The sequence below is a fragment of the Leucoraja erinacea genome, chromosome 23 (assembly GCF_028641065.1).
Source record: "Leucoraja erinacea ecotype New England chromosome 23, Leri_hhj_1, whole genome shotgun sequence".
Taxonomy (NCBI): domain Eukaryota; kingdom Metazoa; phylum Chordata; class Chondrichthyes; order Rajiformes; family Rajidae; genus Leucoraja; species Leucoraja erinaceus.
The window spans coordinates 3,005,512-3,019,468 of NC_073399.1; the positions used below are offsets into that span (position 1 = coordinate 3,005,512).

Below are 13,957 nucleotides of genomic sequence, written 5' to 3' on the forward strand. Positions count from 1 at the left end.
GCGATTTGTCCCTCATTGTGTACACAGCACAGGTAGCGAGTGCTACAGCCTTGCAATCTTGTATCCGCTCCATGGTCCTTTTCCAGACCATCTCAGCCACAGAAACCTGGCCAGTGAATTCATCCTGACCTCTCACGAGTCAGGCTTTTATTGTAAATATGGTGGAAACTAGAGGACCTGAAACATAAGCAATAACAAACAAAAGTGACTGTGGGTGGGCAGAAGGACCAGCCTGTCCCACGCCTCTGCTCCACCCGGCGCTGCTGACACACGGCCCGTCGCAGTGCGGCCGCACGGGGGAGACGAGGTGCATGGCGCCCGTGGCCGCGGGAGAGTGGGGGCTGCCCCGAGGGATGCGCTCCTTCTGCCGCTTACAACTTGGTGCTCGGGTTCAGATTACCCAGTTACCTATGGCTTGTGTGGGAAAATGACCCCCACCCTCCCGTCTCCATTGGCCAGTGATGTGATGGACGCGGAGGTCCCGCCCCCCCCGGCAACCTCATGTCCGCTATACGCCTTTTCGGCAGAGCGGCTATTCGGTGAGTTGGCTTGTAGGCGACGCAGATTTTCGCTGAGTTGGTGTTTCGGCAGAGCGGCCTTTTTGGTGAGTTTGCATTTTGGAGACGCGCCCACCCTTTCGGTTAGTTGGCGTTTTGGCTTAGTTTCCGTTCGGTTATTTGACTTCTTTGCTTCGGCTTCTCGCCCTTCAACGCCACGTCCACACACGGTAAACTGGTGACCTTTTTGGGTCGGTGTTTAAACCCAGTCTGATCAAGGATCCTGACCTCGGATATCATCCGCCCATATACCTCCACAGCCGCTACCAGGCCCGATGAGTTCCTCCAACACTTTGTTATCTGTGTTTAAGAAGGAACTGCAGATGCTGGAGAATCGAAGGATACACAAAAAAGCTGGAGAAACTCAGCGGGTGCAGCAGCACCTATGGAGCGAAGGAAATAGGCAACGTTTCGGGACGAAACCCAAAGGAAATAGGCAACGTTTCGGGACGAAACCCAAAGGAAATAGGCAATGTTTCGGGCCGAAACCCAAAGGGTTTCGGCCCGAAACGTTGCCTATTTCCTTCGCTCCATAGATGCTGCTGCACCCGCTGAGTTTCTCCAGCTTTTTTGTGTAACCTTTGTTATCTGTGCCTGAAACATTAACTCTAGTTTCTCCCCCCACAGAGATGATCTGACCTATTGAGTGTTCCCACCATTTTATGCTTGATTAGTTCATCTTTAAGTTGTTGATCATTTTTCTAATTTGTTCGTTGACTTATGTGAGCACATTGTTTAAGGAACAGTTAGACAGGTACATGGATAGGACCGGTTTGGAGAGATATGGGCCAAATACAGGCAGGTGGGACTAGTGTAACTGGGTCATGTTGGCCACTGATCACTCTGATCACCATGACACAATACATAAGGTCTTTTTGTCCAATTTTACTTGTCTGCCTCAGGAATAACTTAAGTAACCGTAGCTTTTGCAGAAATTTAGTTCATTATAAAGTTTAAAACGGAATGAGAGGCTAAAATAATGGCTCCTAATTATGCAAATGTTAGAATTTTAGAAAATATCACACACATTGAGTAAAATATCAGCTTTTTCAAATATTTAAGAAAGAATTGCAGATGCTGGAAAAATCGAAGGTAGACAAAAATGCTGGAGAAACTCAGCGGGTGAGGCAGCATCTATGGAGAGAAGGGATGGGTGGCGTTTGGGGTTGAGACCCTTCTCGACCCGAAACGTCACCTATTCCATCGCTCCATAGATGCTGCCTCATCCGCTGAGTATCTCCAGCATTTTTGTCTACCTTTAGCTTTTTCAAATAGGTTTGTCCAAATGATAATTAATTTGAATAGAAACATTTGCAATGTTGAATTGAGCAGAAATTGGACAGTGAGACAATATAAAAGTTCTTGACAAAAGAGGTGTCAGGACCTGCTAAAGATTGACTTGCATTGACATTTCTATATGTTAATAGATCGATTTTGAAAGGAAGGTCGGACTGTTATAGCAAGAATAATTTGCATTTGTCTAATGCGGATTGGTTGGTAAAAATCCCAAGATATTTTGATTTTTATCCCCTCCATTTCCAAATTGTAAATGAATCATAAGTTCTAACCACTAAAGCTACGAATCAGTTGCGAACTCTTGAACTTTCAAATCATTTGGCATTCATGTAGATTCTTGTAATTTCTTTCATTATCTGCAGTTTTTATCATTGTTCTGAGGAAGTGCAGAAATGAGACACCTTTTCTTGTTTGATGCCTCTTCAGTCTCAGCTTCCTGCTATTCGGGTAACACTGAGCACACTGTTAACAGCCTCGCGTTACTTGCATGCAGAGTTAACACTTTTTCACTGCAGTAACAACTGAGTGGGCCATTGAATAAGTCTAAAATAAGCACTGTGGGTGGGATTCAGCATATTGCAGGCTTGCGTGAAACCCCGGAGTGTGGAACAGGCATGGCTAATTGGTTATGTTAATAAAATTGTGACATTAACGCTATTTTTCAATAAATGTCTTTGCAATTGATTAAAAAATCTGAAAAACATTGCAAATACATTTTCATATGACTAGTTTCCTTTTTACGATCTAGAATTAGAGACTGTTCTTTCAGCTCAGTATCTTAACTCTTTTATCAGATTTCTTAATCTTCCCACTTTCAACTTGTGGTAGTAGTAGTTAGTAGTTTAGTTTATTGTCACGTGTACCGAGGTACAACAAAAGCTTTTGTCGCCTGCTAAGAGTCAAGTCAAGTTTCATTCAAAATTTGCACTTTATTTTGGATAGAGTGGATGTGTAGAGGACGTTTCCACTAGTGGGAGAGTCTCGGACTAGAGGTAAAAGTCTCAGAATTAAAGGACGTTCTTATAGGAAGGAGATGAGGAGGAATTTCTTTAGTCAGAGGGTGGTGAATTATGTGGAATTCTTTTCCACAGAAGGCTGTGGAGGCCAAGTCAGTGAATATATTTAAGGCAGAGATAGATAGCTGTGTTTAAGAGGGAACTGCAGATAGAATCGAAGGTTTCTCAGCGGGTGATCTATGGAGCGAAGGTAGGCAACGTTTCGGCCCGAAACGTCTATTTCGTTATGATGCTGCTGCACCAGGAGTTTCTCCAGCTTTTTTGTGTAACCATAGATAGATTCTTGATTAGTACGGGTGTCAGACGTTATGTGGAGAAGGCAGGAGAATAGGGTTAGGAGGGAGAGATAGATCAGCCATTATTGAATGGTGGAGTAGACTTGATGGGCCGAATGGCCTAATTCTGCTCCTATCACATATGATCTTATTGGTGACTTTGAGGCTACATTCTCCTTTTCCTGATAACAACATCAAAGGTGAAATCCTTGGATCTGAAGACACACTGGCACAGTCTTGTCAGACTAGAACAAGACCACCAACATACTTTGCAAGATATTTATTATCTATGTATCTATGCTCAACACACATTGCCAAGTCCACGGTCTCGCCTTTCTCTGCAACTGTCGCTGTTTCTCTTGCCCTCCACCATAATCTTTAATTAAATCAATGTGAGCAGATCTCTTGGTCAAATTCCACAGTTAATTTACTAAGTATCCATTTTCTGCCCATCTTGCTGACAAAGCCAACATTGTGTGTGCCGCAGAGTTCATGTTGACGGCACTGAAACATAATTTAAAACATGTTGGAAGGAATCAGAGGTCAGCGTGCACTGAGCAGAGATATGTAAATTCATACTTTATTTTTCCTGCAAACGGCTCTGACAAATGTGCCAAAATAAACAGGTCGTGGTCTCTGCGACAGCTCCACGCATCCCTGCACCAGCCAGTCATACTCGTATTCAGTCTCTGGCAAAGCCAAGGCTTTGGCTCGACTTACAACAGGGAAAAATTCATGACCTGTGTCAGACATGACAGTGCTCAGGGCTTTTGTAGCAGGATTTAGATTTCTCTTCCAACTTCCACCCCTGGAAAATGTACCAAAAACATTTTTTTTTGTATGAATTGTGTAGGAAGGAACTGCAGATGCTGGTTTAAACTGAAGATAGACGCAATAAGCTGGAGTAACTCAGCGGGACAGGCAACATCTCTGGAGAGAAGCAATGGGTGACTTTTCGGATTGAGACCCTTCTTCAGACTGCAACGAACTGAAAAGTCACCGATTCATTCTCTCCAGAGATGCTGCCTGTCCCACTGAGTTACTCCAGCCATATATATGTGAATTATTGTGTCAATGGAGGAAGAAGCCTTTGATTCTGGTATTGCCGATATTGCTACTGGATGCAGAGCTTCAGCTGTAAACAGTGCTGGGTCTCACATGCACCAGGCTCAACATGCCTTTCCATTACATTGAGTCGTGGTTGTAAATGCACGTTAAGTTATTCAAGGGCCATGTGAAGAACACAACAGCATTTAAAATCCCATGGAGCACTGAAAGCATCAGGACGCCACACAAGGTGGAAGGAAATAACATTTAAACACTCAAAATAAAATGTCAATTGCCGAAGCAAACAATTAAAAATATTTTCTTGCTAACAAAATGCAAGGGAGGGAGGGAGTGTCCATTGACTCCATTTACACCTCGGCAAGGCCAGCAGCATAATCAAGGATGAGTCGCACCCTGGCCACTCCCTCTCCTCCCCTCTCCCTTCGGGCAGAACGTATAGAAGTGTGAAAACGCACACCTCCAGATTCAAGTTTAAGAAGGAACTGCAGATGTTGGACAATCGAAGGTAGACAAAAATGCTGGAGAAACTCAGCGGGTGAGGCAGCCTGGCTGAGAAAGGGTTTCGACCCGAAACGTCGTCTATTTCCTTCGCTCCATATATGCTGCCTCACCCACTGAGCTTCCCAGTACTTTTGTCTACCTCCGAATTCAAGGACAGTTTTCTTCCCAGCTATTATCAGGCAACTGAACCATTCTACCACAACTACAGAACAGCCCTGAACGACTATCTACCTCATTGGAAACGCTCGGACTATCAAAGATATGACTTTACTGGACTTTATCTTGCACTAAACATTATATCACGTAATTCCCATTTTCATGTATTTGTACACTGTGAATGGTCCGAGTGTAATCATGTCTTGTCATTCCGCTGACTGTTTAGCATGTAACAAAAACTGTTCACTGTACCTCAGTACACGTGACAATAAACTAAACTAAACCAAAAAGAAACAAATCTATTCTCTAAAGTTTAGAAGAATCAGATGTCGGGAAGGTATTTACCCGGGCAGCAGTGTCTAGAAGCAGGAGGACATGGTTTCAGAATAAGCGATTGGATGTTTGTGGTAAATTGGGCAAAGGTTCCACCTTCAGAGAGTGAGGAACTTCTGGAAAACACAATTTTTGAAGGATGTGGAACCCCTTCCACTGTATTTATTTAAAGCAGAAATAAATAAGCAGCAGGTTAATTGTCTTGGTATAAATGTAAATTATCCCTAGTGTGTGTAGGATAGTGTTAATGTGCGGGGATCGCTGGTCGATGCGGACTCGGTGGGCCAAAGGGCCTGTTTCCGCGCTGTACCTCTAAACTAAACTAAAAAAACTGCAGTGATGCCCAGATGAACATTCAGCTTTAATAACTGTATGAAAACAATTGTGCTTCCTGATGTTGACATAGGAAATGTCTCCAACTAGTTTACATCCATGTGTGTGATCGGCAGGTGTGGCGTTACCGGTTGTTGTGGTCTACAAGAGCCTTCAATGCCTTACCTCAATGTTACGTAAGCTATAAAAGGCTCTTGTGGTTTAGGTCAGAGCTGTTCCCAAACCAAGCTGTGATGCAACTCAACATTACGGTAGTTTGCATCAATATATTTATTCTGCAGGTGCAGCATTACTGCTGTAATGGTCTAGTCTTGTATACCTTGTGTACAGTATATATAAGCATTATTTACGTAGCAAATTTGTGTAGGTATGTACGGCTCGTGTATTCCTGGCACAGCATTATTTTCTGTTTCAAACAAAGTGCTGGAGGAACTCATGTGGGTCAGGCAGCACCTGGGGCGGGAATGGACGGCAACATTTCGGGTTGGAATTGTCCTTTAAACTCTTTAACCATAGACGGACTGAAGCCCACTAGTGCTCCTCTCCAGTGTCACACAGAGACAGACCCATCCCACCAGTACTGTGTGGTGTGCAGTGACAGACCCATCCACACTGGTGTTTAAGAGGGAACTTTGTAGCCTCTTAACAATGTCATTATTATAGCTGATTACATTTTTGCCGTGGCATTGTTACAGAGTACACACAGCGGATTAGCAAATTAGATCTTACCTACGCGTCTGTTGAGTCATATGTCTATGACCCAGCAGGTATCTTAACCACAATTTCTGCAAATAAGGGAGTATATTCCTGAATCAGACAATTGAAGGGACAGGAAGCAATTAAATCGTTCCAGGGCATGACAAGTTTAAAATCAATTTAACCTCATCTATACCATCCCTGCTCATTTCAGCAGAGGGGCTAAGAAAGCGAAGGTTGGGCGATCGAAACACCTCCGCCGGTCCGTAGGATCCCGGTGGCTCAGCACTTCAACTAGTGTGGAAACTGGGTCTCCTTTGGCCCAACAGCTGCCACCACCGGAACAACCTCAATTCCGTTTGGGGTCGCGGGGCTACATCGAATTCTCCCACCTGTCCTGCTGTCTCCTCCCCTTCAGCTCCCCCTCCCCACCCTGTCTGGCTCCTCCTCCTTTTCCCTTTCTGTGGGGGATCAGTATAAGAGGGTTGCTGCCCGTGCTTCGCTCCATAGATTGCTGAATGACAGCAGCCACACTGGGTTTTGCAGCCTCTTAAAACCGATTATAGCTGATTACATTTTTGCCGTGGCATTGTTACAGAGTACACACAGCGGATTAGCAAATTAGATCTTACCTACGCGTCTGTTGAGTCATATGTCTATGACCCAGCAGGTATCTTAACCACAATTTCTGCAAATAAGGGAGTATATTCCTGAATCAGACAATTGAAGGGACAGGAAGAGCAATTAAAATCAGTGAGGCATGAAGAAAAACAATTTAACAAGCACCTGTACCAGGAACCTGCGCAGTTTTGCAGTAGGGGCTAAGAAATTGAATTTAAATTTGTAACAATGAACTCGTAGGATGGATATTCATAGTGTGGAAACAGGCCCTTTGGCCCAACATGCCCACACCAGCCAACAATGTCCCAGCTACAGTAATCCACCTGCCTGCGCTTGGTCCATATCCCTCCAAACCTGTCGTATCCATGTGTGGGAGATAGTATAGGAGTGCTGGCGTGCCAGGTTTTAGAATGAACAGCAGCAGTGGTTTGGTTATTTAAACCGATAGAAGGTAGATGATGTGAGGTTTCAGCACAGCACTAGAATTGAAAGGACAGACGTAACAAGGGCAGGGTCGAGCATTTAGGCAGCATGGGGGCAGAGGCAGAAGAGGGGATCGTCCATGTTCAAGAGGTGGAAGGAACAGCAGAACTGGTCATTCCTTCTTAAGGTCTGTTCAGTTCAGTGTTGTTTATTGTCTCCTGAGCTACTATGTAAAGCTTTTGTTGCATCTAACCAGTCAGCGGAAAGGACAATACATTTTTACAATCGACTACATGGACTTTACAGTGCACAAAAGATGATAATGTTAGTTTGCACGATAAAGTCCTAGTCTGTTAAAGGTAGTCTCTCTAGTTGATGGTAGGATGGTTCTGCTCTTGTTGACAAAAATTGAATCTGTTGAATCTGAATAACATCTGGGCCACAAATGGGACCCTAATGAGCCTGGTCTGGTTAAGTGTAGGATTACCTTCGGGGAAAGAACTGATACTTAGGAACTGGAGTTTGCAGTTGTGACTGAACCTTGGTTCTTGGTTTCTTGGTCCTCCAAATGGAATTTAAACTGGAGGCGGTGAAGGGAGGGCTTCAGCCAGAAAGGGTTATTGGGAAGAAAGAGCCACTTTAAATTTAGTTGCGTCTGGTTGGGTAACTATAGTTGGGTGGAGATTATTCCATGCTTTAATTGTGCGGGGGAAGAACGAATTGCTGTGCACATCTGTCTTTGTAGCTGGGATCACAATTTGGATCGAATGCCCTCGTCTGCTCCTAATTGGCTTGGGTTTGGTGTAGGTCTTGTAATCTATGTCGAGCTGGCCATTTAACATCTTGTAAAAACAGGTCAAACGGTGAGCTTCACGTGTGTGTCTTGGAGAGGGTCCCACCCCAGAGAATTCAGAAGTTTGGTGACACTCGCTTCTCCCTCATAGGTGTTAGTAACAAACTTTTATTCTTCCCAGTGTTTAGCGGAGTGACCTCTCCAGCATTGGACAAACAGAGCAACTAAACTGTTCAAGAAGGAACTGCAGATGCTGGAAAATCGAAGGTAGACAAAAATGCTGGAGAAACTCAGCGGGTGCAGCAGCATCTATGGAGCGAAGGAAATAGGCAACGTTTCGGGACGAAACGTTGCCTATTTCCTTCGCTCCATAGATGCTGCTGCACCCGCTGAGCAACTAAACTGGTTTGGTTCCTCTTAGGTGGCGAGTGAATTGAAGAATTCAGTTGAAAGCTCTCAAAATATTTTCTTCATTTTACCTCTTTTATTTTAAAGAATAACTTGGGTGAATTGTATTTTTTTACCCTAGGTAATTGGTTGCCAGGTTAAGAGAGAACCAGAGGGCTCAACTGAGCGATATACGCGATGGATTAACGGCTTGACCCAGGAGCAACTGCTGACTCAGGTAGGACAGGCTTGTAATTCATCAAACATTAAAGTCTCTGTTATGTAGGAGGTGTGTAAGGAACTGGTCACACGTCTATATAGAGGAGGACCTGACGTGGAGCGTGAACACCACTGCGCTGCTGAAAAAGGTCCAGCAGAGACTGCACTTCCTGAGGGTGCTCAGGAAGAACAACATCACTCAGAGACTGCTGCTGTCCTTTTATCGGTGCTCCATTGAGAGCATACTAACATACTGTGTATGCGTGTGGTACACCAGCTGCACAGCGGCTCAGAGGAAAGCGCTCCAGAGGGCCATTGACAACGCCCAGAGGATTGTCGGCTGCCCTCTCCTTACCTTGGAGGACTTACACAGTTCCCGCTGCACCAAAAAATCCCAGAGTATCATAAAGGACATTTCCCACCCCGGACACTCCCTGTTTGAACTGTTGCCGTCAGGCGGACGGTACAGATCTACAAGGACAAAGACAAACAGACTAAAAAACAGTTTTTACCCCACTGCTATAAAAGCACTAAATGTAGCTGCCAAGGAACGCAGGGGCGATACATACTAAGGGACTGTGGTACACTGTGAAATCGACAGAAGGATGGAGGGTTGGGTGTTTATGCGTGATATTTTCGTGATATTTATTTTAGTTGTTTATCTTTTAATATTTTACCTTGTATGTATCGTTAGCTTTTAAAAATGTTTGAATGGTGCACGGACTGGCTGACATTTTTAAATTTCGTTGTACATGGTTCATGATACAATGACAATAAAGAAACTATTCTATTCTATATAGCCATAGAGGGAGTGCAGAGAAGGTTCACCAGACTGATTCCTGGGATGTCAGGACTGTCTTATGAAGAAAGACTGGATAGACTCGGTTTATACTCTCTAGAATTTAGGAGATTGAGAGGGGGTCTTATAGAAACTTACAAAATTCTTAGGGGGTTGGACAGGCTAGATGCAGGAAGATTGTTCCCGATGTTGGGGAAGTCCGGGACAAGGGGTCACAGCTTAAAGCTAAGGGGGAAACCGAGATGAGAAAAAACTTTTTTCACACAGAGAGTGGTGAATCTCTGGAACTCTCTGCCACAGAGGGTAGTCGAGGCCAGTTCATTGGCTATATTTAAGAAGGAGTTAGATGTGGCCCTTGTGGCTAAAGGGATCAGAGAGTACGGAGAGAAGGCAGGTACGGGATACTGAGTTGGATGATCAGCCATGATCATATTGAATGGCGGTGCAGGCTCGAAGGGCCGAATGGCCTACTCCTGCACCTAATTTCTATGTTTCTAAGTCTACGCCAGCTACAGCCACTTTGATTGCGCTTGTGGGAGCCAAGTTGAAGTTGTTCTCCTTTTTGTTAGCATGCTGGTTTCCTGGAGCTGATTTTGAAACATGCTAGAAATAACTTGTATAAAGCACCAGCACCAATGTTGTGTGTGTTCTGATGTGTTGTTCTCTCACCTGGTGCCACCTTCTGGAATTCAGGAAGTTGTGTTCACACACACACGCACGCACTTCGAAATTCGAGATTCTGCAGCCATATTTATTCCCCTCCATTTATCTGTAAATGTGCGAATGATCTGTTCTAGCCCATGGGCAGTGGCGCGTTTAGTTTTATAGATACAGCATGGAAACGGAGCGTTTGGCCAACCGGGTCTTTGCTGACCAATGTCCACCTGTCCACTCTAATTCTATCATACACACTATGGACAATTTACCAAAGCCTATTAATCTACAAAACGGTACATCTTCAGGATGTGGGAGGAAAACGGAGAATCTGGAGAAAACCAACGCTGTCACGGTGAGAATGTACAAACTGCGTACATGCGGCACCTGTAGTCAGGATGGAACCCGGGTCTCTGACGCTGTAAGCTTCACCGCTACGCCACTGTGCCACCCTGGGTCGGGCAGGTGACCTGTTGCCTTTGGGTAGAAACATAGAAATTAGCTGCAGGAGTAGGCCATTCGGCCCTTCGAGCCTGCACCGCCATTCAATATGATCATGGCTGATCATCCAACTCAGTATCCCGTACCTGCCTTCTCTCCATACCCCCTGATCCCCTTAGCCACAAGGGCCACGTCTAACTCCCTCTTAAATATAGCCAATGAACTGGCCTCAACTACCCTCTGTGGCAGAGAGTTCCAGAGATTCACCACTCTCTGTGTGAAAAAAGTTCTTCTCATCTCGGTTTTAAAGGATTTCCCCTTTATCCTTAAGCTGTGACCCCTTGTCCTGGACTTCCCTAACATCGGGAACAATCTTCCTGCATCTAGCCTGTCCAACCCCTTAAGAATTTTGTAAGTTTCTATAAGATCCCCTCTCAATCTTCTAAATTCTAAAGAGTATAAACCAAGTCTATCCAGTCTTTCTTCAGGGGCATGAGATGTCTGCAAGTCGGTTCACCATCTTGATGGTCTGCAGCCTTACGAAGCAGACCCTCACGGCCTTTTCTTCCATTATGGGGACGTTGCAGGAGCAGTTTTAAAGCAGTGACTTTGAGCACTAGATCAAACTAGCAACCTTATATACCCATACTCCTTCAGCTTGTCCACTGATATACATAACGACTGCTAGCAAGGGAGAGTATGGCAGGCCTCTATATAAGCACTCTGTCCACCAACCTGTCCATTGCCTGCTGATCAGGATGTTTGGCAACATTTTGAGAATTCATCAGAGTTGGCACCCTCTGTTGACAATTCTTACCTGCAGACTTTGGTGTTTGGCATATCTATTGGAGAACTAATCTTTACATTCAGGCTGGGTAAAGTAAAAGCTGAGGGTTTCAACTAGTGAGGAAGGCTATAAGTGGCTCTGCAAATGGCAGGTACCTCCTGGGTATCAATTGGTGAACCTACGGGGCAACGTCTTCACAATATATGGAACAAGCTGCTAAGGGGAGGTATTTGAGGCAGGACAAAATAACCAAAATCTACAAGATAACCGGACAGGTACATGGATAGGAAAGGTTTAGAGGGATATGGGCTAAACACATGCAGAGGGGACAAGCTTGGTCGGCAAGGGCAAGATGAGATGATGGGCTGTTTCAATGTTGCGTGGTCTCTATGACTATTACAGAGGACACTCTATAACTCTATGACGCCAGAATAGATGTGCTTTTGCATGAACAGGAAGGAGCAAGTTATATGCTGGTCAAGAACTTCATTCTATGACTTCATTCAGATCAGTCTGAAGAAAGGTCTCGGCCCATTCCTTCTCTCCAGAGATGGTGCCTGTCCCGCTGAGTCACTCCAGCTTTTTGTGTCTATCTTCATTCTATGATGAAGATGTAAGCTTGTGTTATCGGGTTGCTTGCATGGTTCCTCTGAGCACTAAGAATAGACTGCATTATGTGTGGGTCTTCACTGCTTTATAATGTAATGCATATACAAGGAGGAAGTGGTATTAGCCTGCATTGTGGTTTGGGCAGCAAGAGGCGAAATGTGTTGGCAAATAATTGCCAGCTTGTTCTGTACTTCCACCCTGCTGTGTGTGCTCAGGTGCGTTAGTCCAGAACAAGTTAACTTGTGCACTGTGGCTGTGGGTGTTGGCTTAGTGTTGGGACCTCTACTGGGATTGTGTGAGAACCTTTGTGTGCAAATTGTACTATACACGAGTATAATCAAGTATACATAAGCCACAAGTAAATCAAGCCATACGCAAAGTACAACAGTGGAAAGAGTAAACCACCAGAGCGCACAATGCAGTGTACAGCATTTTAGCATCACAGTTAGAGGAAGTGCGGATAAAACAGAAGTCCAAGGTGTACGATGAGGGGGGTCAACCTACATTCTAGCTTCTGGGGGGACCATTCAAAAAACAGCCGGAACGAAGCTGCTCCTGAATCTAGGAAGAAGGAACTGCAGATGCTGGTTTACGAACACAGACACAAAATGCAGGAGTAACTCAGCGGTTCGGGCAACATCTCTGGATAACATTGACGTCTCGGGTCAGGGCTCCAGTCTGAAGAAGGGTTCCAATCCTGAGTTACTACAGCACTTTGTCCCTGTTCCTGAATCAGGTGACATGTGCTTTCAAGCATTAGTATCTTCTGCGCAATGGGACAGAGGAGAAGCAGGAGTGACCACGGTGAAAATCATGCTTGATCATGGGGGCTGCCGTCCCAAGGCAATAAAAAATGTGAAGTGTAGATAGTGTGGAATGGGCAGGAGGGGAGTGAGGGAGGCAGGAGGAGGCTGGTTTGTGTGATGGATTGGGCTACTTTAAAAACTCCCACCAGTTCCTTGCAGTCTCGGGCAGGACTGTTGCTAAAACCAAGTTGTGATACATCCTGAAGGGCCTGTCCCACTTACGCCATTTTTTCAGCGACTTGCCGGCACCCGTCATTTTCGCAGCATTGTCAAAATGGTGAAAATCCAGTGGTGACCAGAAAAAGGTACAACATCTTTGGGCGACTGCTCACGGCCATACAGGCTTCACCCCGCGATACAATGCTTTCTGTGATGCATCTGTAGAAGCTGCTAAGAGTCATTGGAGATATGTCAAGCTTTGGAAGTAGAAGCATTGTGTTGCTTCAAGGTGGTTGTTCCAGGACAAATTATTGGTGATATTTACGCCGAGGGACTTGAAGTTCTCGGTCACCTCCATTCAGCACCATTGATGCTGTCTGGGGAGTAGACTCTACATTCAGATTCAGATTCAATTTTAATTGTCATTGTCAGTGTACAGTACAGAGACAACGAAATGCATTGTTGTGTAGCAAGGAACTGCAGATGCTGGTGTACACTGAAAACAGACACAAAGTGCTGGAGTAACTCAGCAGGGCAGGCAGCATCTCTGAAGAGAAAAAATGGGTGACGTTACAGGTCGAGACACTTCTGAAGAAACCCTCTTTCAAAAACTAGCTCTTGCTATTTGGTGGCTCACTATAAAACTGTAGGTCGGCAGTGAACATGACCTGGCCTATTGCTCCATTTGTTTTCTTCTGGTCTGTTTACCCAGCAAGTGGGGAACAAATGTCCTGCATTCATTGTGCACTCAAGCAGGGGCGCACCCATGAACACGCAGCGCGGCGTACTACCTCAATGGGCTTCAATGAAACACCTCATGGATATGGGTGTAGCAGCAGTGACTGGCCTAAGGTGGTTTTGTGGCTCCAAGACTTCCCTCTTCTGTAAAATAAACTGTTCACCCACTCCAAGAGATCTACTAATAACACTTCCATTCACAATCACAATCACATTGCTGAACTCGGAGTCCCGCCGATAGATTTCTCTGGTCCCTCCGTCCCCATTGTTTAATTATTCTGTATTTCTTG

At 45.0% G+C, this 13,957-nt stretch overlaps 1 protein-coding gene across 4 annotated transcripts in view; it reads left to right on the top strand.

Moving 5' to 3' along the window:
- b3gntl1 (UDP-GlcNAc:betaGal beta-1,3-N-acetylglucosaminyltransferase-like 1) overlaps positions 1–13,957 on the top strand; it is a 231,925-nt gene that overhangs the window by 19,474 nt on the left and 198,494 nt on the right. For all 4 annotated transcript variants that reach the window (XM_055653669.1, XM_055653671.1, XM_055653668.1 and 1 more), the window contains exon 6: positions 8,598–8,693. In XM_055653669.1, coding sequence (XP_055509644.1) covers positions 8,598–8,693 — 96 coding nt within the window. The remainder of the gene's footprint in view (positions 1–8,597; positions 8,694–13,957) is intronic.